At 38.5% G+C, this 27,471-nt stretch overlaps 1 protein-coding gene and 1 long non-coding RNA gene across 2 annotated transcripts in view; one reads left to right on the forward strand and one right to left on the reverse strand.

Annotated features, from left to right (window-relative positions):
• The window catches only part of LOC133748137 (uncharacterized), a 103,988-nt gene extending 86,454 nt beyond the window's left edge, over window positions 1-17,534 (forward strand). The window contains exons 2-3 of the long non-coding RNA XR_009864436.1: window positions 16,581-16,652; window positions 17,337-17,534. This is a non-coding gene — a long non-coding RNA (uncharacterized LOC133748137). The remainder of the gene's footprint in view (window positions 1-16,580; window positions 16,653-17,336) is intronic.
• The window catches only part of LOC133748128 (cell surface glycoprotein CD200 receptor 2-like), a 33,654-nt gene continuing 21,728 nt past the window's right edge, over window positions 15,546-27,471 (reverse strand). Inside the window, exons 2-6 of the mRNA XM_062176712.1 lie at window positions 24,392-24,457; window positions 21,565-21,876; window positions 21,203-21,451; window positions 17,351-17,474; window positions 15,546-15,769 (exon numbers count right to left, since the gene is read on the reverse strand). Of these exons, the coding sequence (XP_062032696.1) occupies window positions 15,757-15,769; window positions 17,351-17,474; window positions 21,203-21,451; window positions 21,565-21,876; window positions 24,392-24,457 (764 nt within the window). The 3' untranslated portion in view covers window positions 15,546-15,756. The remainder of the gene's footprint in view (window positions 15,770-17,350; window positions 17,475-21,202; window positions 21,452-21,564; window positions 21,877-24,391; window positions 24,458-27,471) is intronic.

Genomic DNA, 27,471 nt, shown 5'->3' on the forward strand with positions numbered 1-27,471 from the left:
CAGTGTAAGTGGTCCCATTGGTCTGGCTTCTGATGAGGGTGGTGGATAGTAGAACATGTATGGAGGATCACATGATAATCCAGGATCAGACAGACACAAGGAACACATACTCTTCTTCTACCCTGCAAGTAGTTTCTCCTTACTAAGCATCTTGACTCGATCATGGGCTCCAGCTTAGCAAACAAATTAAATCTAATCACTTCCTAAAGGCCTCAGCTTCAGATGCCTTAATTGGATCAAGCCTACATGCACAATCCATCAACCATTAATCCACTAACTGATAATATGAGACTTTGGGGTTTAAATTTCTGCATGAGTCCTGTTCAAATTATAATAAAACTCAAAGAAAGATATACTATAGACTGTGTTCCCTCAAAATCTATATGATGAAATCCTAACCTTCAATGTTACAATATTAAGAGGTGGGGTCTATGGTAGGTGATTAGGTCACAAGAGCAAAAATCCTTACAAAAGAGACTGAAAAGTTCCCTTGCCCCTATACCATGAAATAACTCAGTGATAATATGACTATCTATGAACAAAAAATCAGGCCTTTACCAGACACCAAATATGTTGGCTCCTGATCTTGTATTTCCCAGAATACAGAGTTCTGAGAGATAAATTTCTGTTGTTTATAAACTGCCTAGTTTATGGTGTTAGTTTACAGCAGCATAAGTGGACTAAGACAGATAATGATACAAATACTTTCACTTAGGGCCTAAAAAAGGAGAAATTCATGTAAATTCTCTGAATTTTTCAACTGCTCTTGTGACAACAATAGGATTACAAAAGACTGAGTCAAAGAAAGAGAACTAAATGAGAAAAATGTTAGGACTTTTTCTAACGCACATAAAAGTGACTTTTATTTTTTATTAAAAATAACTTTTTTATCATCTGTATCCAAAACTACATGACTATTCATAATTCTAGATGAAAAGAATCTAATATTTTAAAATAATTTTTAAAGCTTTCCAATCAGCCAAACAATACTCTAAAAGGAGATCCAAAAGATTCCCCTGGGAGACTATTGGAATTCACAAAAGAGAATGATAGAGTGACAGAATACAAAATCAACACACAAAAATCAATAGGCTTTGTGTACACAGACTGCCATGCTGAGAAAGAAATTTTAAGATCAGTCTCACAATAGCTACCAAAAGAATTAAATACCTTGGAATAAATTTAACTAAGAATGTCAGAGATCTTTATGATGAAAGCTATAAAACATTAAAGAAAGAAACAGAGGAAGACACAAAAAATGGAAAAGTCTTCCATAACTCATGGATTGGAAGAATCTATATCATCAAAATGTCTATAATGCCAAAAGCATTTTACAGATTCAATGTGATCCCAATCAAAACACTAGTGACATTCTTTACAGATGTTAAAAAATGCTAAAATTCATTTGAAACACAAAAGACCCCAAATTTCTAAAGCATTTTCATACAACACAAACAAAGCTGCAGGCATCACAATACCAGATTTCAAGACAAACTACAGGACAGTTATAATTGAAACAGCCTGGTGCTAACACAAAAACAGACTTGTAGACCAATGGAACATAATAAAAACTCCAGATACCAATCCATGCCTCTTCAACCAACTTATCTTTGACAAAAAAGCTAAAAATCAATCCCTGGAGCAAGGACAATCTTTTCAAAAACAGTGCTTGGAAAACTGAATCTCCTCATGCAGAAGTATAAAACTAGACCCTATACATTACACGTTACACAAAAATCCACTAGAAATGGATCAAAGACCTAAATCTATGACCTTAAAACTTTGCAAGACATTGGCATAGGCATAGGAAAAGATCCCAGAAGCACAGGCAATCAAACAAGCCAAAACTGACAAATGTGATTACAAGTTAAGAAGCTTCTGCACTGAAAAAACAAAACCAAAACAAACAAACAAAAAACTCTCAGAAAAGTGAAAAGACAACTGAATAATTAGTAGAAAATATTGGGGCTAGCACTGTGGCACAGCAGGTTAAGCCCTGACCTGAAGTGCCAGCATCCCATATGGGCGCTGGTTCTAGTCTGACTGTTCCTCTTCCAATCAGGCTCTCTGTTATGGCCTGAGATAGCAGTAAAAGATGGTCCAATTCCTCGGGCTCCTGCACCCATGTGGGAGGCCCAAAAGAAGCTCTTGGCTCCTGGCTTCAGATCAGTGCAGCTCCAGCTGTTGTGGCTATCTGGGGAGTGAACTAGCAGATGGAAGACCTCTCCCTCTGTCTCTACCTCTCTCTATAACTCTGTCTTTCAAATAAATAAAATAAATCTTTTAAAAAAAGAAAAATTAGAAAATATTTGTGAACTATGCAACTGATAAAGAGTTAACCTTCAGGATCTATAAAGAGCTCAAGACATTCTACAACAGCAAAACAAATAATCCAGTTACAAAATAGGCAAAGGACCTGAACAGGCATTTCTCAAGAGAAGAAATTCAAATGGCTTGAAAAAATGTTTAAGATCACTAGCTATTAGGGAAATGCAAATCTAAACTGCAGCGAGTTCTTACCTAACCCATTATAATGGCTCTCAGAAAGAAATCAATAAACAACAAATGCTGGCCAGGAAGTAGGGGAAAAGGTACCCTAATCCACTCTTGATGGGACTGTAAACCAGTGCAGCCATTGTGGAAGACTCTATGGAGATAATTCATAAATCTGAATATAGACCTACCATATGGTCCAGCCATCCCATTCCTGTGAATTTACCCAAACCCAAAGAATTCAGCATATGAAAGAGTTCTCTGTACTAATATGTTCATTGCAGCACAATTCACAATAGTTAAGATAAGGAATCAACCCAGATATCCATCAGCTGTTCACTGAATAAAGAAATTATGGTAAATGTACACTACAGAGTACTACTCAGCCATGAAAAATGAAATCCTGTCTTTTGCTATAAGATGGATGCAACTGGAATATAATGGAAACCATTATACTTACATAAGCCAGTCCCCAAAAGACAGATAACCATATGTTTTCCTTGATCTGAGGTAACTAATAGAGTACCTGAAATGTAGTGTATTGGAGAGAAATGGACATTCTGAGATTCTATGATTCTTTATAGCCCTTTTCTTTTATGTTGAGGAATGGTGTGGGTTTTTTCTTCATACTATTGGTTGATCTCTTTTACAAAGTGTAGGGTTAACTTATGATAATTAAGTAAACTGAAAGTAGATCTTTGTAAAAACTGAGTGGGAATTGGAGAGGGAGTTGGAAGAAATGTTGCAGCATTAGCAGAACAGAGGACAGGATGGGAAGATTCACTATGTCCCTAAGTCTACATATATGAAATACATGAAACTTGTATAACTTAAATAAAATTTAGAAAAAGAAACATGACCAGGAAGAAAATATGATTCCACAAAAGGAACACAATAATACTTCAATATTAGATTGTGAAGATAAATAGATTGACAAAATGCCTGAAAAGGAATTGAAAAGATTGTAAGAATACCAAAAAACACGGAGAAAAAAATGACATGAGTTAATGAAATATGTGAATGACATGAAGAGAGATTCTGCTGAAAAATAGAAATATTAAAGAAAAATCAAACTCAAATATTTAGAAATGAAGTCAATATATCAAATAAAAAATACAGTGGAAAGCCTGAATAATAGATTCACTGATGCAGAAGAAGACAAGCTTTTAAAACATATCAGACAAAAATAAGGAAAATTAGAAAACATGAGAACAGTGTTCAAGATCTATGGGATACCATCAATGACAAAATATATGTGTCTTATGTACTTCCTGGGGGAGTGGAAAAGCAGAAGCACTAAGAAAATTTATTTGGTGAAATAATAGCTGAAAATTTCCCTAAGATGAACAAAGATATGGACACCCAAGAACAAAAAACACATAGAACCCCCCCAAAAAAATGATCAAAAAAGATCTTCACCATGACACATGTATTCAAACTTTCAAAAGTAAAACACTAAGAAAAAGATAAAATGAGCAGGAGAAAAATCCCAGATTACCATTCAAGGATCTCCAGTTAGGTTGATAGAAGATTTCTCATCAGAAACCCCTCAAGCTAGGAGAGAATTGAGAGATACAGTCTAATCCTTAGAGAAACTGTGAACCCAGAATACTGTATCCAGTGAAGGTTTCATTTACAAATGAAGGTGAAACAAAGACCTTCTGAAACAAACAGAAATTGAAAGAAATTGTCACCATCCTGCCAGCCTTACAAATGATACTTAAAGATGTACTACATTCAGAAACAGAGAAAGATAACAAGCATCATGAAAGAATGTGAAGGCAGAAAGCCTCCTAAAAACAGAAAAGTAGATCCAAAACAAACACTAGGAATATATCTAGAAAAATGTGAATATAAAGTCATCATTTATTAATAAAAACCTTGAATATAAATTAACTAAACTCTCCAATTAAAATATTCAGACTGGCTGAATGTATTAAAGAGTAAGACCTATCTATATGCTGCCTATAAGAAGCACACCTCACCAACAAATATACATACGAACTAAAACTGAAAAGATAGAAAAAGATATACCGTGCAAATAGAAATTACAAACAAGCAGGAATACCTATCTTAATAATGTACAACATCTGTTAAAAGAGATAAAGAAGGTCATTATGTAATGATTAAGGGATTAACTCATTAGGAAAATATGACTATGGTAAATATATATGCACCCAGTATTAGATCACCCAGTTATTTAAAACAAATACTAGTGGTTCTAAAGGGAGATGTGTGTTCCAATACAATCATAATGGAAGACTTGAACACCCCACTTTCATCAATGGACAGATCAACTAGGCAAAAAAATCAACAAGGAAACATCAGAGCTTATCTACACTACTATCCAAATGGATATACTTGATGTCTACAGAATACTTCATCCCACAGCCACAGAATTCATATTATTTTCATCAATGCATAGAACATTCTCTAGGATATACCATTTGATAGGCCATAAAACCAGTCTCTACAAATCAAAAAATTGAAATTATACCATCTATCTTTTCTGACCACAATGAAATGAAGCTGAAAATTAACAACACAAGAAATTCTAGAAAATATACAAGCTTGTGGATATTGAACAACATGCTCCTTAATGAGCAATGGATCATAGAAGAAATCAAAAGAGAAATAAAAAAAATCTTTAAACAAATGAGGATGAAAACACAACATATCAAATTTATAGGATACAACAAAATCAGGGGGAGGTTTATAACAATTATTGCTTGCATCAAGAAATTGGATAGATATAAAATAAATATAGATATAAAATTATATTTATTTTCATATAAATTTATATGTATATAAATATAAAATATATTTATATCTATTTATATGTAAATAGATAAAAATAAATATATAAATATATATAAAAAGATATAAAATAGCAATGCATCTCAAGGACCTAGAAAAATGAGAGCAAAACAAGCCTAAAAATCATAAAAGGAAATACATAGTGAAAATTAGAGAATAAATATACAAAATTGAAACCAAAAAAAAACATACAAAAGATGAGTGAAATGAAGAGGTGGTTTATGAGAAAATAAACAAAATTGATAAACCGCTAGCCCAACAAAAAAGGAGAAGACCAAAATTAATAAAATCAGAATCGTAAAAGGACATGTTGTAACAGTTGCCACAGAAATAAGTAGATTCATTAGGAATCATTACAAACAGTTTTATGGCAACAAATTGGAATAGCTAAAAGAAAGGGATAGATTTCTAGACACATACAACTGACAAAAAATTAAGCAAGAAGGTAATAAAAACCTAAATAGATTAATAACCAAGATAAAGACTGAATCAGTAATAAAGATTCCCCCAAAGCCCAGGACTGGATTGCTTCACTGCTGACTTTATCAAACTTTTAAAGAAGAACTAATTCCAATTCCTCTTAAAGTATTCAAAAATATTAAAAGGCAGAGAATCCTCCCAAATTTCTTCTATGAGGCCAGAATCACCTTAATTCCAAAGCCAGAAAAGAATACAACAAAGAAAGAGAACTACAAACTAATGATTATCCATGCAGAGATCCTCAGCGAGATACTAACTAACTGAATCCAACAACAAATCAAAAAGTCCATCCTCCCGGATCAAGTGGGATTTATTCCAAGGATGCAGGGATAGTTCAAAATATACTATTCAATAAACATGATACATCACATTAACAAATTGATGAATAAATGACATAATTATCAGTAGATACAGAGAAAGCATTTGATAGAATACAACATCCTTTCATGATGAAAACCTTAAGCAAATTGGGTATAGACAGAACATTCCTAAACAAAATCAAGGCAATGTATATGACAAACCCACAGCCAGCATCACATCGAGTAGGAAAAAGCTAGAAGCATTTCCACTAAGATCCAGAACCAGACTAGGATGCCCACTTTCACCACTGCTATTAAATATAGTTCTAGAACTTTTAGCCAGAGCCATTATACAAGAAAAAGAAATCAAAGGGATACATGTTGGAAAGGAAGAAGTCAAATTATCCCTGTCTGTAGATGACATGATCCAAAGGACTCCAATAACAGATTAATGAAACTCTTAAGAGATTTTGGCAAAGTCGTAAGTTATAAAATCAGCACTCAAAGATCAATAGCATTTGCACACACAAACAATACCATGAATGAGAAAGAACTTGTAAAACTGTTGAAATCTTTACTTAGTATATACTAAGTTGATCTTCTGTATATAAAGATAATTGAAAATGAATCCTGATGAAGAATGGGATGGGAGAGGGAGTGGGAGATGGGATGGTTGTGGGTGGGAGGGAGGTTATAGGGGGAAAAAAGCCACTATAATCCAAAAGTTGTACTTTGGAAATTTATATTTATTAAATAAAAGTTTAAAAAAAGAAAAGTAAAAAAAAAGAATAAAAATAGTATAAAAAAAAGACCAATACCATTCACAATAGCTACAAAAAAATTAGATAACTTGGAGTAAATTTAACTAAGGATGTAAAGACCTCACAATGAAAATTACAAAGCATTAAATAAAGAAATAGTAGATGACACACAAAAAAATGGAAAAGTTTTCCATGTTCATGATTGGAAGAATTAACACCAACAAAATGTTTACACTACCCAAAGCAATTTACAGATTCATGTATTCCCAATCAGAATATCAAGGGCATTCTTCTCAGATTTAGAAAAGACAATGCTAAAATTTGAATGGGAACCTAAGAGACCTCAAATAGCTAAAACATTATTAAACAAAAAAAACAAAGCTGGAGGTATCACAATACCAAATGTCAAGACATACTATAAGGCAGTTATAATCAAAACAACCTGTTACTGGCACAAAAATAGATATTTAGATCAGTGTTTGATCAAGAACTAGGGATAAAAACCAGGCAGACAATGAGAAGTGGATGAAGTGTCCAAAGCCCAGTGGCAGTAAAGGCAGGACTATAAGCAGCGGCATCCCCTATGGTCTAGTAGTTAGGGCAGAGGTACCCTTCCCCACTAGATTGATCCGTTTCTGTTCATTTCCCAATACTGATTTTCCAGACACAGAGATTCTTTTTCTTTAAAAGATTTATTTATTTGTCTTAAAGACAGTTACTGAAATAGAAAGAGAGTTCTTTCATTCATTGGTTTACTCCCCAGATAGCCCCAGTGACCAGGGCTGAGTCAAGTCAAAGCCAGGAGCCCGGAGCTTCTTCCCAGTCTGCAACGTGGATGCAAGGGCCCAAGTACGTAGGCCATCTTCTGCTTTCCCAGGCCTGTCAGCAAGAAGCCGGATTGGAAGTGGAGCAGCCAGGTCTTGAACCAGTGCCCATATTGGATGCCGGCATCACAGGCAGCAGCTTAACCCACTATGCTACAACACTGCCCCCCTCAGAGGTTCTGTGAGCTACTCAACATTCCTTAATAAGTTTATTTTGTGTTTAAATAAGTATGTGTTATAAGCATACTTCATCATGATGGGTGCAATGGAAGCCACAAGGGAAGAGTCAGATGTCTCAAAATACGACCATCAATAGAAACTAAGGGAGATTTTGCCTCATTCTAGTTAATAGAGCTTGTCTTTCAAAGCACAACTTAGTGCACAGTCATGCTATGGAAATAGGAAGGGTAAAGGGCAGTTCCTAAGAGCAACTATTTTTTTAAAAGATATTTTATTTATTTGGAGCTGGCGCCATGGCTCACTTGGTTGGTCCTCCGCCTGCGGCGCTGGCATCCCATATGGGCTCCGGGTTCTAATCCCAGTTGCTCCTCTTCCAGTCCAGCTCTCTGCTGGTGGTCCAGGAGGGCAGTGGAGGATGGCCCAAGTGCTTGGGCCCCTGCACCGGCATGGGAGACCAGGAGGAGGCACCTGGTTCCTGACTTCGGATCAGCGTAGTTCTGGCCGTGGCAGCCATTTGGGGAGTGAACCAACAGAAGGAGGACCTTTCTCTCTGTCTCTCTCTCTCTCTCTCTCTCATTGTCTAATTCTATCTGTCAAATAAATTTTTTAAAAATTTATTTATTTATTTATTTGAGAGGCAGAGTTACTGACAGAGAGGGAGAGACAGAGAGAAAGGTCTTCTAGCCACTGGTTCACTCCCCAGATGGCCTCAATAGCTGGAGATAGGCCAGTGCAAGTCCAGGAGCCAAGAGATTCTTCACATCTCCCAAAGTGAGGGGAGCATGAGGCAGGAGGTACGGTGCAGGGGCCCAAGGACTTGGGCCATCTTCCACAGTTTTCCCAGGCCATAAGCAGAGTGCTGGATCAGAAGAGCAGCCAGGACATGAACCAGTGCCCCATGTAGAATGCCAGCATGACAGGTGGAGGCTTAGACTACCACGCCATAGTGCTGGCACCTCTAAAATAAACTATTACAGGAATATACTACTGCACCAGGAGTTTAGAATTCCCAAACACTAGAGATTTATAAATGCAATGTTTTTTGAAGTCTACATTCTGCTTCAGTTTCTTTACATTTAAATGTTTACTAATTTACTAAAAATAATTGCTAACACTTCAGAAGCTTCAGGAAACAGAAGGCACCAAAAAAAGGAAAAGTAAAATTAATTTTAGATCCATTCTAGTTAAAGCAGGGACACTTAGAACATGAAATATAATTTGTACATGACTTAACATACTTGATATTGTAATAAGCTTTGATGGTATGAGATAGTATTAAATATCAAATTTTTATCCTGTTTAAGAATGTGTATCTATGACAGAACTGGGATTTAATGTTTTATCATTCCCTTTGTTTGCCTTTGACTAATTCTTGAGTTACAAATTCTCATAAATTCTGGCATTTTTAGACTGCTAAAATTCTGTATGTAGATCTGTAGGCAGCCCGGAGAAACGACCTATACGAAGAATAAACTAAAGTGTATCATCACACTTCCTGCAGGTTATAATGGGGCAGTTACACTGTAGCCCTATTCAGATCTGTCCTCAGTAGCCTATGAGTTCTAAACTCAGCCACTCTGCATGGCCTTAGTACATCCTGCCACTGTTGCCCTGTCTCTTGGCAAGAAAGCACATGCACTTGTTCTGCTTTTTTGTAGCTGCTACTGTTGGAAAAGCTATTTTTAATTACACTGAGTACATGGAGACATTCTTAGTATAAATCTCAAGCCTTGCAGAACAAGTCTTTCAATGTCATATTTGTAAACTTCCAGCTGTTTTCCATGCACATATTGAATTATGCAGATACTGGTGTAAAACTTAGCTTCTAAGAACTGTGGTTCACAAGAAATTCATTAATACTTAGGTTTGCTTATCTTAGCAGCATGAAAAATATTACTCTCAGTCCATCAACCCCTTCTCTGTTCCCTTCCATGATGTATGTCTAAATTTGGTTGTAGTTCGGAAAATATCTGGTTGCTCAAGTTGTCTATGCCACAGGCTTTTAGGGATAAAATTCTTGTTCCCATCTGCCCAGCTCTTTAGAATTGGAAACTGTCTCTGTCACATCAGGGTTCTAATTCTAGTATGTATTAAAGCAAGAGAATTCCTGTAATGACATCTAAGTTCTTTAGGATCACACATCATTCTTGGACCTTTCACTTTTTTTTTTTTAAGTTTATTTTATTTATTTGAAAGAATTACAGAGAGGTAGACACACACACACACACACACAGAGAGAGAGAGAGAGAGAGAGAGAGAAAGAGAGAGAGAGAAATTTCCCAATTTGCTGGTTCACTCCCCAAATGGCTGCAACTGTTGGACCTGAGCTAATCTGAAGCCAGGAACCAGGAGCTTCTTCCAAGTTTCCCACATGGGTGGCAGGGGCACAAGGACTTCGGCCATTCTCTGTTGCATCCCCAGGCACATTAACAGGGAGCTGGATCAGAGGTAGAGCAGTCAGGATTTGAACTGATGCTCATATGGGATGCCAACACTGTGGGCAAGGGCTTTAACCCACTGTGCCACAACACCAGCCCCCACCTTTTCACTTTCTAAGCTCTCTCTGAAAGACAAACTTCCCATAGAGGAATTCATACTCTCATCACTTGCTCCATTTGCCCTACTCTTCTTAGTTCAAGGCATTTTAGCTTTGTTAGAGTATGGTGGTATCAATTCATTGTTTACTTGTTCAAATTGTATTATATGCATTATTATTTAATTTGACATTTCTTCTTATCCATATGACTTGAAGGTCTTCCTGTATTGTTACGTACAGCTACACACTACTCATTCAATGAGAACTTATTGAGTCCCTGCTGTGTGCCAGGCAGTGCATGCCAGAAGTAACATGTATGGCACTGGAAAAGTAGATTAAGTCTCTAGTCTCATCATGTTTGCATTTTCGAGATAGAGAAAGCTAACACCCACATAAGCATTTGCATAACTAAAGTACTAGCATGAAAGAACAGGTACTACAAAGAAAAAGAAAACAGTAAAAGGACACAGACAGGGTTGGTATTTTAGACAGAAAGGGCCTCTCTGCCCAGACAACCTCATTCCTTTTAGCGGCCGCCTAGCAGTACATTCCCCTAAAACACCACAGTGCCATTCATTTCCCATCCTTTACTACAACAAATAGTGTTGTAATATTTACTTCTTTGGGCACAAGGATAGTAGTACTTTGAGTAGATCTTGAAAAGTGGAATTACTAGGACATACTGGCCAACTGCTCTCTGAAATGTCTGTTAGCTTAGACACCCATCAAGAATCATTCCCTATACCTCTTAATGCTTAATGCTATCAAAATTGTTAATGTTACCAATCTGATATGAAAAAGTGATATCTTGTTTTTTTTTCTGGAATTTTTTGAACTTATCTATTCTAGAAGATAGAAAAATAAATGAGATGTGGTATCTACCTTCCTGGCTCTCACAACTAAATGTTAGGGACACATGTATACAAATATCAATAAATACAAGTGCCTTGATAACCCTTAAAATACTACTACAAAATTGCTATAGTGGGGCAATGCTTTGCCCAGAAAAAGCAACCTGGTACTATTTCACGGATTCACAACACTGAAGAGAGGACAGTTTTTTGAGTGGCAAGGGTAGGAGTAAAGACCTTTGTCATAGGAGGAACAATATAAGCCAAAGAAGAAAACACAGCAAGAAAGAAATCCTTAGGAAAGCTGAACAGTATGTTTGTGGGTAGGAATAAGAGAAGCAAAGTGGGAAATTCAATCGAAAAGGCAGGACACATTCTTCATCTTTTACACACAAATAAGAAATACAGGATTAAGGGCCAGCATTGTGGTGCAGCAGGTTACGGTGCTTGCGATGCTAGCGTCCCATTTCGGAGCACCAGTTCAAGTTTGGACTGCTGTTTCTGATCATGCTCCCTGTTAACTTGTCTGGGAAAGACAGCAGAAGTTGACTCAAGTACTTGGGCCCCTGCCACCCATGTGGAATGGAGTTCCTGGCTCCTGGCTTTGGCCAGGCCCAACCCCAGCTGAGGAGTGAACCAGTGGATGGAAAATTCTCGCTCTCCTCTTTCTCTCTCTTGTCTTCCCTCCCACTCCACCCTCGCCTTCTGCCTTTCAAACAAATAAATGGTCATTTTTTAAAAAAATACAATAATAAACTCAATACTTCCTGATCCCCTTGAAATGTAGCCATTAAACAAAAGAAAAACACCACTGATTCTGAGAAGTAAAAATTTCAAGTGATGGCTAACCACAGATAGCCTCTCTCAGCAGCACCGTGACAGCTGAAGGTGGATCATTACGTAGCCTCCCGCAGGGTGCACATGAGCTTTGCCACATATTCTCCTGCTTTCCACCTGGCCGGAGCCCTTGCCCAAGTACAGCTGCAGTTTCCCAGTCGTGAGTCTGTTTTACCATCCTGCAGAGTAAGAGTCGGATAATTTACGCACTATGACTTCATAGTTCTCTGAGGAGGATGCCAAAGAAAGCATGTTTGGGATAAAAATCTGGGGGGAAAAAAGCAAAAATAAAATTAAAAAATGTAAATCCCAAGCCCTGTTTGGCACAGGGATAAGGTTTCACACCCAGATCCTTCCCATTAAATCATCCTCTAGGTTGCAAGTGCAAGCAAGCAAGCCTCCTTGGGCTGCATCAGCAAACACCTCCTCTGATAGGCAGTTGTAAAGTAATGGGATTTGGGTTGCAGATGTAAGAGAATAGTGGAAAATGTTACAAACAACCCACCTCCTCCACCCCCACTGAAACAGTGGCCTCCCTTTGCACATTTTATGCTGTTTTGGGGAGAATGACAAAATACAGATGCTTCTTGCTGGAAGTTGTTTAATAATTCTTCCTAGTCCAGGCCATTTACTGTAGCTTCTTGGAGCTGGCATCTTGGAGCACTGCTTGGTTTTCAATCAATGTCCTATAAATGGTGTTGTGATTTTCCATGACACAGAATATAGAAAAGTTTACTGGAGAGCTTTTTGAAAGGTGTTATGTCACAGACATTGTTCTCAAGCCAAAAGCTTTAAAATCAGGAATGCAAGAATTGTAAATAAGCTCTTGTAAGAAGACACAAAATACATGGCTTGATCTGGCACCTGTCTCCCACACAGCCTCAGTCAGGCCTACAGAAGCATCTATGTTCATTCCGAGGCTCTGCGGTGACATGCCAGATTAGCCTTTCCAAGGATATGGCCTGCCCACACAGTGCCCATGCTGAAGGAGATCCAGGTCTCCAGGTTCCATGGCCCCTGTGTAGCCCTGGGGAAGCTACAAGACAGACAAGGTGGGTGAGGGGCTTTCGAAAGCAGGTTGGGTGAATGACAAGGCTTGGTGTTTTTAGAGTAACTTTTACAAGGACATATATAGACATATAAGGATTACCCTAAAAACCCTTTCTTCAGCTGGTTGAGAGCAAGAATTATTTTTCTACCACAGAGGGGAAACCAGAATAGGGAGAAGGGTCTTAACTCTGCCAGCTTCAGCCAGCTCAGAAGCCAAGCCCAGCCCTTCTGAGATCATCAACATCATCTATCAGACCACTGCCTCTCTCCAGCCTCTCTTTGGTTCCCCACTGCATATTTGCCAATATTCTTGGCTCCTTATTTGATCTTAAAATCAGTTTTGGGTGAATCAGTCTAATGATTTGGACATTCTGTCCAGAGAACATTATAAATTCACCAAGATTTGCTGGATTTGCAAAATTCTCCTGGCATTCTTAGTAGAAGAGCTGTCTTCCGTCCCCAGATGACCTCAGGACATGTTATATTTATGTGATATAGTTTCCCCATTTCCCTGAAAGAGACACACCCCAGCACAACTCCCAGTATTTGCCCACACTGTCCTCTCTTCCTGGCATGTCTTTCTTCCCTGCTCCTTCCTCCTTTCCAACTGTAGAGTTTTGTACTTTGTAAAACTCAGTTTGGCTATTGTCATCTCCTTCATCATATCTTCACATGCTTTGTGCAGTCCTGCGTTCATAACAAAGTTCCAGTTTTGTCCAGGTCTCCACACACACCAGAGCATGTGTCTGTTGAATGGTATTGATCATAACTCCAGCTCCACCAAAAATCTAATCAGTAGAAGTATAATCTCAGTCCCTTTGTCAGATGTCAGACATTGCATAAAGAACTGTCATGTGGGCTTGGTCACGGGGGGGGGGGGGGGGGGAGTTGATCCTTACTAGTGACATGGAGTTCAAGGAAGAGATGGTCATTTCTTCCTCTGATATGCCATGTATGGCCATGGCCCTAGGGTAGCCACCTTCTCAACAGCAAGCAAAGCAGGCCAACTGGCTTCTTAGAAACACTGATGACCACTCAATTCTGAGATGCTTGGTTTCCTCTGGTAAAATGAGGAAGCTGAGATAATTGATCTTCAACTTCATTTCAGCTTTAGAATATCACATATACCTCTAAAAAATGTTGAGGAGGGGAAATACGGAGGAAGACCCGGGAAGTGGAGCAGGCCAGCTAATTTTATTTGTCGTTCTAAACATTTGAAGCCATTAACACTGAGCACCTATTTACTCTTCCATGAATGGTGATCTTAACTCTTGAGTTTAAGAAATGAGTACTAATTTTGGTTTAATCACTAAGACGCCCTCATATTCCCCTTTCCCTGAAATGAGCCTATTAATATCTACTCTTATCCCGTCTGGTAAATAAAATTAAGTGAAAAGAGTAATATAATTGAAGTTTGGGGATTGAAAAAACTTTTTGTCTTCTTAATTTTATATCAACCCTTCTCCCTTTCCATCAGTAATTGTTCCAAAACCACCCAAGAAGATCTAAAAATTAGTAAACAGAGGGGAAATTACACAGAAATATTAAAGAAAAGACTCAGGATGACTTTTCTTGAGGTTGAGTAGGTTTTAACTTGCTTCAAAATTAAGTTGAAGCACCACCTAGTGGCTCTCAACTCAGTTTTGCTAAAAGTTTTTCCCAATTTTCCTCAATTTAGGACCACATGAATACGTTGTACATATATTACATATATTTTTGTATATGTATGTTCAGAAAAGAAAAAAACATGAGAATTTTCTCATATTTATGTAGAGCTGGGAGGATGAGGGTTGAGGAGGAGTAGCTTCAGATTTTTAATCTTTCAATCTAATACCACCCCATAAATCATGCCAGCAGGAATAGGGTCGAGGAGTAGTGTGGATTCACTACTTCATGTCTTCCAGGAATAATGGAGTCCATTCAGTGGAAAAAAGACTAACACAACAGAGTTTTTGAATTTCAATTCATAAATTCAATTCTCCTACTCACATCCTAAGAGCTCACAACAGCATCTTTATCTTCCCAGTCCAGTACTGCAACATTGTCAGCATGTGAGGAACATTGGATGAGCCTTGCACATCCCCAGATCCCTGAGCCCTTTACCATCACAACTGCACAGCATCCCTTGAGTTTTCATAACCAAGTCTTCAGGAACTATCAGAGATGGCTCTCATGTCTCTGATTGCCATCTTCTGAATTTATCTCTGTTTCATTACCTCTAGAGTAGAGCACAAACAGGCCGTGAACATGCACATGAGTAGAACATAACACATTGTTGAAAGATTGACAGAAAATCTTCAGGTTGATGTACTCGGTTTTTGTATCAATTAGGATTAAGTTCATCTGAGAGTAGAATAAATCTCAAAATAACAGTGGTGTGAACAAAACAGTTTATTCATGCTCACACAGAGGATGTCAGCAGGTGGGTGGCCTAGGGTTCATAGGACAACTCCATGGTCATCACGCCCAGGTTGCTCCCATCTTTCTTTCTCTCCAGCTTAGTGAGTGCCTTTTATCCTCAGTCACCTATGGCTCAGGTTGGCTTCCAGACTTTCAATCTTTACACCAGCATTGCGTTCCAGGAGATCAGGAGGAAAAGCAAAAGAGGATCCTTTCTTTTCTTTATTTTTAAAGCACTTTCCTGAAAATATCACACAAAATTTAAACTTATGTACAGTTTATCAAAACTGGTGTGGGTGGCCATTCAGCTAAGTACATCCTCACAACACACAAACTCAGAGTTACATTATTAGGAAGAAGAATGTCACACAATTCTGTGGAACAAACAATCACAAAACCTCTGTGGCAACAATTGCTCATGTGTCTTGGGAGCAACAGGAGGTCAGGTCTGCTGATCTTGACTGAGCTACTTCGCATGTCTAGGGGAGGCTATTAGAGGCTGACCTCAGTAGAGAGGCAGGAAGTGGGCCTGAGGTGGCCAAGTTCTGCTCTGTGTGGTTCATCCCTCAGCAGATTGGGCCAACCATCTTCTAATGGAGTAGCAAGTGGAAACGTGCAGGACCTCTTGTTATGCTGCCACTTCTGCCTCATTGTATTGACCAAAGAAAGTCACGTGAGGTGGATGCTTTCTCTCTTTATCACAGGAAATCTAAAATCTACTGACCAATTACAGGGATAGAGAGAAGAGAGAAGAACCATTGAGCCAGGCACTAGCCACCTCAGCCACAGTATTTTTCAATCTGTTGCAGAATTATACTACTAAACTTCTTCCCATGTCTTGTCTTAACTGTGGGGGGGATTATCATAAAAAGAAAGAGATAAAAGAGCTTATATCATATGTACTCCTATTTGTGGCATTTTTTACAAATTCACTTATTTCTTGAATCATGCCCAATTACTAATAGAGCAGGTAGGAATCTTAGTATTTGTCCTATTTTCTGTGGCTGTAGATTGACTAGGTATGCACTAAACCACTTTCTTTCTTCTTCAAGGCACCTAGGTTACATTTTCCAGCTTCTGCAGAAGTTAGTACAAGCACGTGACCGAGTCCTGGCTAATGGAATGTGAGTAGAAGTGTTTGCTACTCTGGGCCTGGCCCATAAAACTCCCCACATAAAAGCCTCTCTGTCTCTTACTCACCACCTGAATAGAGACCAGAAAAGGGCACAGCCAAACGACAAAAAGGATAATAGGAGAGCTTAGAGCAACACCTCCGCAGTCCCATTCCCGAGTTCCAGCTACATTAGTGCAAGACATGAGCACAAATTTTGGGTTGTTTGTTCCAATAATTACACCACCATACTTATATAGTATTTTTCAATAGTTTACATTTTCCTCCCAATAGTTTTGCTAAAAGTAGAATAGCCCAAGTCACCCACAACTTTACATTAACAGACATTTGTTTAAATAGACGGGTACTTTTTACTATGGAATTACCACCTGTGTCAAGTGAAGGTGAGGTCTTGGCTTTTGGTGGCCGTAGAAGATAGAAGGGCATCTTAAAGATGCTACCGTTACCTTCACTGACCCATGCCAATATCTGTAACGTACTTGAGGCTCTGGAGCTCAAAAAGGTAAGGAGATCTCCAATTTGTCTCCAATGATACAGTTTCTTATTTGCGATCAACTTAAAATTTCTAAATAAATTGAAAATAAATTATTTTTAACTGTATCCAGGTTTTTCCAGCACATTGTGAACTCAAAGTCTTATGATGATTTTTTTTTACTATTGAGTGTTTTCTTTTCAGACTCCAGTTCCTACCTGCAGTCATCTATGTTCTTGAAGAAAATGCATCCCAGCATGACCAGAATGACCATGAAAAGACAGAGTTTCACGTAGAGAATGATCAGTAAAGATGACACTGGATATCCCAGGTCTCTGAAATCTTCAAACATAAGCAGGAGAAAAATAATTTCAAAGGTTCTTCTAGTTACCAAATTAGAGTTAGCAGTTTAAAAGAGCATTTAAGTTCAGATTGTCAAAATCAAAAATATATAAATTATAATTCAATTGTTAAATAATGTATTATCTTTCATGGCAGACTTTAGGAACTATATGTTTTGTACATTATTTTTTTTTACATTATTGGTTTTTAACAAATATTTTTGGAATGAATAAATGCATTATACATTGCCTTCTAAAGTATCACACTGTACCCATAAATATGTACAATTAAGAGAATTCATAAAGAGAAAAATTAGAACAGAAAAAAGAAATGCACTTTGTAATTTCCCGTGCAAATATTGTGGACTTTTATTTTTTTAAGGGCATTATTATCATTATCTTGGAAAGGTTCTAATAACCCTTTCCATACAGTGAGGTGATTCTTTCAATAATGCTTTTAGCAAGGTATTTTATAACTCTATTTTCAATTTATTCCCTGTGAAATGCCAGCTCTACAAATTACAGAAAAGGTAAAATCAGACTAATTAGGATCGTCATTCTGGAGTCTTTTCTACTACCAAAATGGCAGCCTCAGGAGCATGTGAACTCTAAGTACGAATCTGACTCATTTCCTGTTGTTAAATAACCTGCCCAAAAACCAAACCAGAAGAATGTCATACAATCGCTGAAGCACCGTGAGGGAATAAGAAGTCCTCAGAAGTTTACAATCCAACTGGAGAAGGCAGGCTCATATAAGAGAAAAGAACTTCCCAGAAAGCAAACAATGCTGAGTGAGCATTCCACGATGCACCATCTAAGGAATAAGAGGTTAGTTAACTCTTGAGTTAATTTCATTTGAATCCAGAGAGATTTGAATCAAGTCTTGGTGTCTGCAGGATCAAATAAGTTACAAGAAGAGCAAAGGACTTTTCAAGGGAAAAATAAAAGGCAACTTGAACAAAGATTTAAATATATGTTAACTTGAGTCATATTTGAAGCATAGAGCAGGCCACATAAAGAGGAAATCTATGATCTAAGCCTAATGCCAAGGATACTTCTGTGGGATATAGAGACAATATATATCTTACAGGTATAAGAAGGTTTATAGAAGAAGATATACGTAAGACCATGTATTAAGGATGAGACACTATTGGGAGTCAGAAAAGTAGGTGGTTTGTGGTGACTTAGTCTTTGTGCTTCAGTTCCTATCTCACAGTTCTAAAACCCTTGAAATCCGCACAGTGACAAGAGTATGCATTGTACGCTGGTGAGAGGACCAGGGTCTGGAAGCCTCTGGAGAGCATCAGGATGGGGCTTTTCAACAGAAAGACAAGATAGGATTACCCACCTCCTAGGATGACAAAGGAACTAGACATTAAGTTAGACACCCAAGAATAGTCGATGTTTTAATCAATCGCATCTACGCATTGAGACTTCCAAAGAAAAATAGTAATACAACTAGATATGGAGAGCTTCCAAGTTGGGAGAGACCCTGTGAGTTGGTGTATTGAGCTCCTGGTAAGGTGACACCCTGAGACATGACATGGAAACCCAGTGTTCTTTTTCCCAAAACCTGGCCTATGAATTTGTTGGCTGGGGGTGCTCAGTGTCTGGTATGAGAAGTGTTGTGAGTGAAAACAGTGCAAGGAAGTTCGTTAAAGGGCTGTGGAAGTACTCTGACAGAGACTGGCGTGAAGCAACTCATGAAGACAAGGGGGAGGAACAGCTAACTTATCTTCAAGATGAGGAAAACAATCATCCCAGAAGATCAATGTCAAACTAAGTCTTAAAACTTCAACAGGAATTTATCAAATGTAATAGAAGACAAGAGTACATGGAAAGAAGTACATTGTGAGGAAGTACAAATTGCAGGTAAAAGGAAACAAAGTAATAAAAGGATGTGACACTTTTTGAAGAGCCTGAAGAAGCTCACGTTTGTGGGACATGGGCTGGAGAACAGTGCGACATGAGGCTGTGGAGAGCCGTAGGTCAAGGTTGTCAAAAAGGTTTAACTTTCCAAAAGGTAGAGAGAAGCCACTGGGGTCACATAAGTGGGGGAGGGGCATGTTTTTAATTTTGACAGGTCCCTCTGGGAACCTTATAGAGAACAAATTAGAGAGTCAGATAGGGATCAAAAAGCTTCTTACAAGGATATTGCTGTCATCTTGGTGAGAGACGATTATGTCATCAATTAGGACAGAAAGAGAAAGGCTCAGGTTTAAGAAATATTTTCAAGACAAAATTAACAAAACATAGTGACTTGTTTTGAATATGAGGAATAAGTGAGAAGTTTTTAATGCATTTTTAATTTTGTAAATTGAAAATTTTATCAAGATATAAAATTTAGGTATAGATCCCATGAGAGGATAGAGAAGAGGAAATCCAGGTTGGGGGACACAAAGGTAGGTGCCGATGAGGCATCCAAGTGAAGCTGTCTGGCTGGAAGCTGGTTTGAATCACCATCCAAAGGAGAGCCACAGAGAGAAACTTGGGCCAATAATGCAGCCTTGAGGATCAAGATTTCAGCAGTGTTTTAAATGCTGGGCAGGGATCAGATTATTCAAGGAACAAACATAAAGCAAAAGAAAAAGAGGGGAAAAGATGGAACCCATAGGCCATAAAGCAAGTTTTAGAAAATTTTAAAAAAATTGAAATAATGCCATGCATCTTTTCTGACCACAATGGAATAAAGCTGAAAATTAAAAATTTAAGAATCTCTAGGAAATATGCAGACACATGGAGACTGACCAATACACTCCTGAATGAACAGTGGGTTATAGAAGAAATCAAAATGGAAATAAAAAAATTCCTAGAAATGAGTGAAGATGGCAATGCAACAATCAAAACTTATGGAATGCAGCAAAAGCAGTGTTAAAAGATGAGTTTATAGGAATTGGTGCCAAAACAATAAGTTGGAAAGGAATCAAGTAAATGACCTATCAAGCCATCTCAAGAATCTAGAAAAAAACAAGAAGCCAAATCAAAACTAGTAGGAGGAAAGAATTAAGATTAGAGAAAAACTAAGCAAAATTGAAACAAAAAATGAACAGAAAGATCAGTGAAATGAAGGACTGGCTTTCTTGAAAAAGTAAAAAAAAAAAAAAAAAAAAAAAAAAACTGATACACCATTAGCCCAACTAACCAAAAGAAAAAAAAAAGACAAAGAAGACATAAATCAATAAAATCAGAGGGGCCAGTGCCGTGGCACACTTGGTTAATCCTCTGCCTGTGGCACCAGCATCCCATACGGGCGCCGGGTTCTAGTCCTGGCTGCTCCTCTTCCAGTCCAGCTCCCTGCTGTGGCCCAGGAAGGCAATGGAGGATGGCCCAAGTGCTTGGGCCCTGCACCCACATGGGAGACCAGGAGGAAGCACCTTGCTCTTGGCTTTGGATCGGCGCAGAGCACCGGCCATGGCGGCCATTTAGGGGATGAACCAATGGAAGGAAGACCTTTCTCTCTGTCTCTCTCTCTCTCACTGTCCATTCTGCCTGTCGGAAATAAATAAAGAAATAAATAAATGAATAAATAAATGCTGGTGAGGATGTGTGAAAAATCGTACCCTAATCCACTGTAAACTGGTGCAGCCACTGCAGAAGACAGTATGGAGGCACCTCAGAAAGCTCCAAACAGATATACCATATGACTCAGTAATCCTGCTCCCAGGAAGTTACTGAAATGAAATGAAATCAGCAGATGAAAGATAAACAGAACTTAGGAGAATTACTAACCAGGAAGCAGACGTTGGGATAAACTCTTCTTGCCACACAAATGGGAGACAGAGCAGGTCACAGCAGACACATTGCTATCTGACCAATGGCATGTACTCCAGACAGTCACTGTGCCATTGTCCCAATGTTCGTGCTCAGTGACACAGTCCCCTATGGGGGCCCAAGAGACCTGCGCAGCCGGCTTCCCTGCAACAGCCTTGCACACCGCGGTTCTGTTCTTGACAGGAGACAGCGTCACTTTGGGGCAAACTGCAGAGATTTAAGGGAAAAAATCTTACCATCAGGGATATGCAATTTACAGAGGTATTTGTTTTGGTGACAAATCTAGAATCTGAAATGCTACAATGCATGATGTCCCTTACCTGACACTTGGAGGTGATACCCACGATCGAAATTCCCATCAGGTGTTGCCATTTGACACCTGTAATAGCCGTCATGACTGAGAGCCACTGGGTGGATCTGAAGTCCAGGGTTTACATCAGGTCTGGAGGCCCAGGTGATTGCCTTAGTACATTCGCCTGTGGTCTTATTTGTTTCTTCCTTGTAGGATATTTTGCAGGTCGGCCTGTCTCTGAGGATTATTTCCCATGTTATTAGCACCACATTTGTCAATGGGATAGGATAGCAACAGAGCACAGCCTTTGTATCCATCAGCACAGTCAGTGAAGTATTAACTGGACACACACAAAAGGAGAATGACAAAGAAAAGCTGTTATGATAAGGCACTTCGTGTGCTAAGTTTATCCACAACATAGTACACGGAGCTGTACTCAAAGATTACTTTGCTTGTAATCTTACTATAAAATATTATATTTACATAAAAATCAGCACTCATAAAATATTTATGACATTAAAACCAACATGAAGACTATTTTCTCTAGTGCTAGGCATTATTTGGAAAACAATATGTATCATAAATTTTTTAAATTAATTCAAGTTTTTTCCCCAGAAGCTTTTTATTAAAAGAATACAAACTTTATACATTTCATAAATACAAATTTAGGAACATAGTGATCTTCCCACCCACACTCCCACTCTTCCTTTTCCTCCTCCCTCTCCTATTCCTATTGTTATTTCTCATTGAGATCTATTTTCAATTAGCTTTATACACATACAAGTAACTCTATATTAATTAAAGAGTTCAACAAATAGTATGAAAAAACTTGAATTAATTTAAAATTCTAAACTAAATAACAAATGCAATATTCTAAAGCTAATGTTTTGTAGGTAGACTATTACATTTTCATATAGTTCACATTCCTGTGGAAAGACCTTGGAATAATTAATGAGGTAGTCTCTTCTCCTAAGTTTAGATTTATTTATTCAGGGCTGGCACTGTGCCTTAATAGGCCAACCTCCGCCTGTGGTGCCGGCATCCTATATGGGTGCTAGTTGGTGTCCTGGCTGCCCCTCTTCCAATCCAGCTCTCCGCTAATGCCCTGGGAAAGCAGTGGAAACTTCCTCAAGTCCTTGGGCCCTTGCACCTGCATGGCAGAACCAGAAGAAGCTCCTGCCTCCTGTCTTCCAATTGGTTCAACTCCAGCAGTTGTAGCCATTTGGGGAGTGAACCAGCAAATAGAAGAACTTTCTCTCTGTTTCTCTCTCTCTGTGTCTGTAACTCTACCTCTCAAATAAATAAACAAAATCTTTTTTAAAAATATTTATTCATTTGAAAGTGTTACAGAGAGAGAGACAGCAAAAGAGAGAGAGATCTTCCATCTGCTGGTTCACTCCCTAAGTGGCCATAAAACGACCTGGCTGGGTGGTCCAAAGCCAGGAGTTTCTTCCTAGTCTCCCAGATTCTTTACTCTTTTACTTGGGTGCAGGGGCCTGAGCACTTGGTCCATCTTCTGCTGCTTTCCCAGGCACATTAGCAGGGAGCTGGATTGGAAGTTAGCGGCCAGGACTTGAACCTGCATGAATGTGGGATGTCAGCATCGCAGGTGGTGTCTCTACCTACTACCCCACAATGGCCCTGATTCTCCTAAGTTTTGATGAGTGTAAAACATCAGTAGCATCAAAACCCAATGCTTGTCCTTATAGGTGCTAATTCTCACATAAATGTGATGAGCATATGATACTCTCATGAAGAGTGATTAACATGGCATTCAGATTGAACAGGCTAAAAATTTTTATGAAGTTTATTTTTTATTTAGAGAACCCCAAAACCAGTGAAATCAATAGATTTTAGAATACCCTATAATTTTGCCAATTAAGCCAACCAAAGAAGTTGAAAAATGATGATTCTTAGAAAAATGATGATACTTAAAAATATCTATTTTTGGTGCTAGTAGTATAGAACATACATTTTGTTTTTTTTTCTTTTATCAGAAGTTTATAGAACATACATTTTGAAAAGGAAAAACCAAAATCTGTTTTTCTATGAATTGTTCCATAAAAGGGATTTTATTGAAAATGTATGCCATTATAAAATGCAGACTTTGGATGAATATCCCTTTCAATTTAGTTATTAGTATATTCCTATACACTTCGTCAATGAACTTTGATCACAGATTTTGTTTCTGTATGTTCTATTTCAGTATCATGACTAAATACAGAAGTTTAGCTTTTAAAGAAAAAAAATAAGCCTTGCAGTCTACAAACATCTTCCAATATAAATCATGTAGGAAGTGTACGTCTCAGAAACATAATGGATCCATGACTAAAGAAGTGATTAGTCAACCCAAGTATGTAGTTTAACTCAGGAAACAAAGGTGAGTGTCAGTGATGTTGCCATTCTAGCATGAGCAGCTCCAGCTGGGGAGAGGAAAAATTTTTGTATGTGTGGATGAAACTTGCTTTTGCTAAAGTCTACAATTCATATCTCCTCTTTCCTGTTTTGATGTCACCTGTGCTATTCAAGCCCTTGCTTGCATTTCATAGCCAAATGAATTATATATATATATATATATATATATATATATATATAGATGAAAAAAACAGGTAAAGCACCAATGCATATCTGAAATGCAGTTAAATCCATGTTCTTTCCAGCACTCCAACTTGGCAGAGGTTTACAGGCAAGTGAGAATGTGACTTCTTCAGGTAACAACCAGAAGTTGGGTCATACAGGGTCCCTCATAGCACCATATTCTTCAAGTCATCACCCAGTAGCCTTCAGTTAATGTTTCAACAAAGTTCAACCCTCCATCCCCTCCGTGCTGGCCACTAGCTAAGGAAGAACATTACCTTTTGAAGGAAGGGCTGAAATGTTCTGTGTCGTCTGCTTTCCATGCATGCACGAAGTACTTGAAGCTAGAAAATATTTAGAGCACATAAAAGGAAATCAGTCTTATGTGTGCTCTAATAGAGTGGAAGTCTCAGTCTCTCCACAGACTTATTCAACATAATACACGGATTGCACAAAACAACCAATGCAAGTCATCAATCATTAATAGAAAAACATGCTAATATCTTAAAATCACATTCATAGACTATGAATCAATTTTCCACTTATGAGACCCTCCTTTTGCCTACTATTTTGAACAAGGCAACCCTGCCTCTGTCCCTTTTCTCTCCCCCAGCTTGGGAGTTGGAGCCAGTGTGGATATCCCACATGAGTAGTTCTGACTCTATACCCTCTTCCAGGTATCACCCATTAAGAAAAGATGTTTGGTCCAATGGTGGGCGCCTCACCCACATAAACAAAGCAGAGCCATTTTTGCAATAATTTAGAATAATTCTCTCTCTTTTCCTTATTCATTTTTCCTAACTTATAAGAGAGAAAAGGGGAAAAATTAGGTAATAGCAGAGAGAACAGAGATGTAAGTCCTTACTAACTTCAACTGTCTAATTCCATAGTTTCTGAGATACACATGTTGTTTCTTCTATTGGGACCTATGTTTGTTACAATCACAAAAATGTTAATCTGTTCCAAACTTGATTTTTAAAAGAGGGGAAAAAAGGAGGACAAATATTTAAAACCAATAACTGAGAATCAGTTTCTCCCCAATTTTTTTAATCTTTTTATTTTTAGATTTATTTTATTTATTTGAAAGACAGAGTTGCAGAGAGAGGTAGAGACAGAGAGAGAAGCTTTCCATCCACTGGTTCACTCCCCAGTTGGACGCAATGGCCGGAGCTGCACAGATCTGAAGCCAGGAACCAGGAGCTTCTTCTGGGTCTCCCAAATGGATGCAGGGGCCCAAGGACTTGGGCCATCTTCTACTGCTTTCCCAGGCCATAACAGAGAGCTGGATTGGAAGAGGAACAGCTGGGACTTGAAACAGTGCCCATATGAGATGCTGGCGCTTCAGGCCAGGGCTTTAACTTGCTGCACTACAGTGCCAGCTCCTCTCCCTAATTTAATGTCAGATGTAGAGTCATATATCCAGAAGACTCAAACATCAACCATAATAAATAAAAAATAAGCAAAATACACTTACACACTTCATGTTGAAACTACAGAAAATTAAAAACAAAGAAAAGATTTTTAAAGGAAACATAGTAAAATAAATAATTTCCATACCAAAGAATAAAGAGTTATACCCGGGGGCAGAGCCAAGATGGCAGATAGTGAGGACGCGCACCGATAGTCCAGGAAAAGATAGTTTAATAAAAGTGGAGTTACTGTAGCCTCAGGAAAAGACTCAAGAAAAAAACTGCAGAGGAAACACTTCCGGATATAGTGGATGTGACACAGAGGACCTACAGGGAGCCCACCGCATGGAAGCCCAGCTGCGGAAGCTGAGCTGCAGAATCTCGCCAGTGCGGTAACAGGAGGTAAGACAAAAACCTCAGAAACCCGAGACATTGGCAGGGAAAGGTAGAACGAGGCCTGAGGCCCCAATGGGGAAAGTTCACCAGGCTGACTGGAGGAGAGAAAAAAAAACGAATAAATAAGGGGAAGCGGCATGGACACTAGCCTCTCTCTCCACTCACCTTACAAAGCCAAGCAAGACAAAGAACACGCACCATTTTACATATGTAAAGTGGCAACCTCGCGTAGCCAAGCAGAAAAACTGGACTCTGGTGGGGAGAAATAACAGGAGGTTAGAATCTAGTGAAAGTAGGAGGAGCTAACGATCTAAGACTATGGAAATCTGAGGGGGCGGCAAGCAAACTCACCGAGTAAACAAACTTGGTAACCTTGGGACTGTGGAGAAATTTGAGAACACACTGAGGGCTGCAAAAACTCTTTGTGTGGTCCCAGGGGTAGAACAAACGAATACCCACAGAGGCCAGATTTCAACTACCCTCAATTCTACTCAGCTGTGTGGAATTACTTCCCAACTGAGTCAAAAACAAAAAAGGAAAAAGAAAAAGAGAGAGAGAGCAAGCGAGAGAACAATCTGGGTGAGTCACCTTTGGCACACTCTTAAACCTAAAGAATCAAACAGATTCTCTGGCCAGACCCATCACAGCCTCTAAGGATCCATCGAGGCAGACAACCCACTTAATCTAGAGGCATACTATAACAAGAAAAAACACCACAGCAAAAAAACATAAATTATCTCCAATGGGCCAAACAACAAACGCAGAAACCGAGGTAACAAGAGCAAGGAAGTCACTATGATGCCCCCAAATGAAAAAGACACCCCAATTCAAGATTATGAAGATGAAGAGATAGAGGAAATCCAAGAAGCGGATCTCAAAAAACTGATAAGAACATTAAGAAGTTCTCAAAAACAAATTCTTGAACTACAGAAATCCTTAATGGACAAGATAGAAAATCTCTCTCATGAAAATGAAATATTAAGGAGGAATCAAAATGAAATGAAACAACTAGTAGAACATGAAACTGTGATAGTGACGAGAAACCATAATGAAATGAAGAATTCAATAGATCAAATGACAAACACAGTAGAGAGCCTTAAAAACAGAATGGGTGAAGCAGAAGAGAGAACATCGGACTTAGAAGACAGAGAACAGGAAAGGAAACAATCAAATCAAAGAAAAGAACAGGAAATCAGAAATCTAAAAAATATTGTCAGGAATCTACAGGATACTATTAAAAAAAACCAACATTCGGGTTCTAGGAGTTCCTGAAGGCATGGAGAGGGAGAAAGGACTAGAAGGCCTTTTTAGTGAGATACTAGCAGAAAATTTCCCAGGTTTGGAGAAGGACAGAGACATCCTAGTACAGGAAGCTCATAGAACCCCTAATAAACATGACCAAAAGATATCCTCACATGACACGTCATAATTAAACTCACCACAGTGAAACATAAAGAAAAGATCCTAAAATGCGCAAGAGAGAAACGTCAGATTACTCTCAGAGGATCTCCAATTAGACTCACAGCTGACTTCTCACCAGAAACTCTACAGGC

This window comes from Lepus europaeus, chromosome 2, assembly GCF_033115175.1.
Source record: "Lepus europaeus isolate LE1 chromosome 2, mLepTim1.pri, whole genome shotgun sequence".
NCBI lineage: Eukaryota > Metazoa > Chordata > Mammalia > Lagomorpha > Leporidae > Lepus > Lepus europaeus.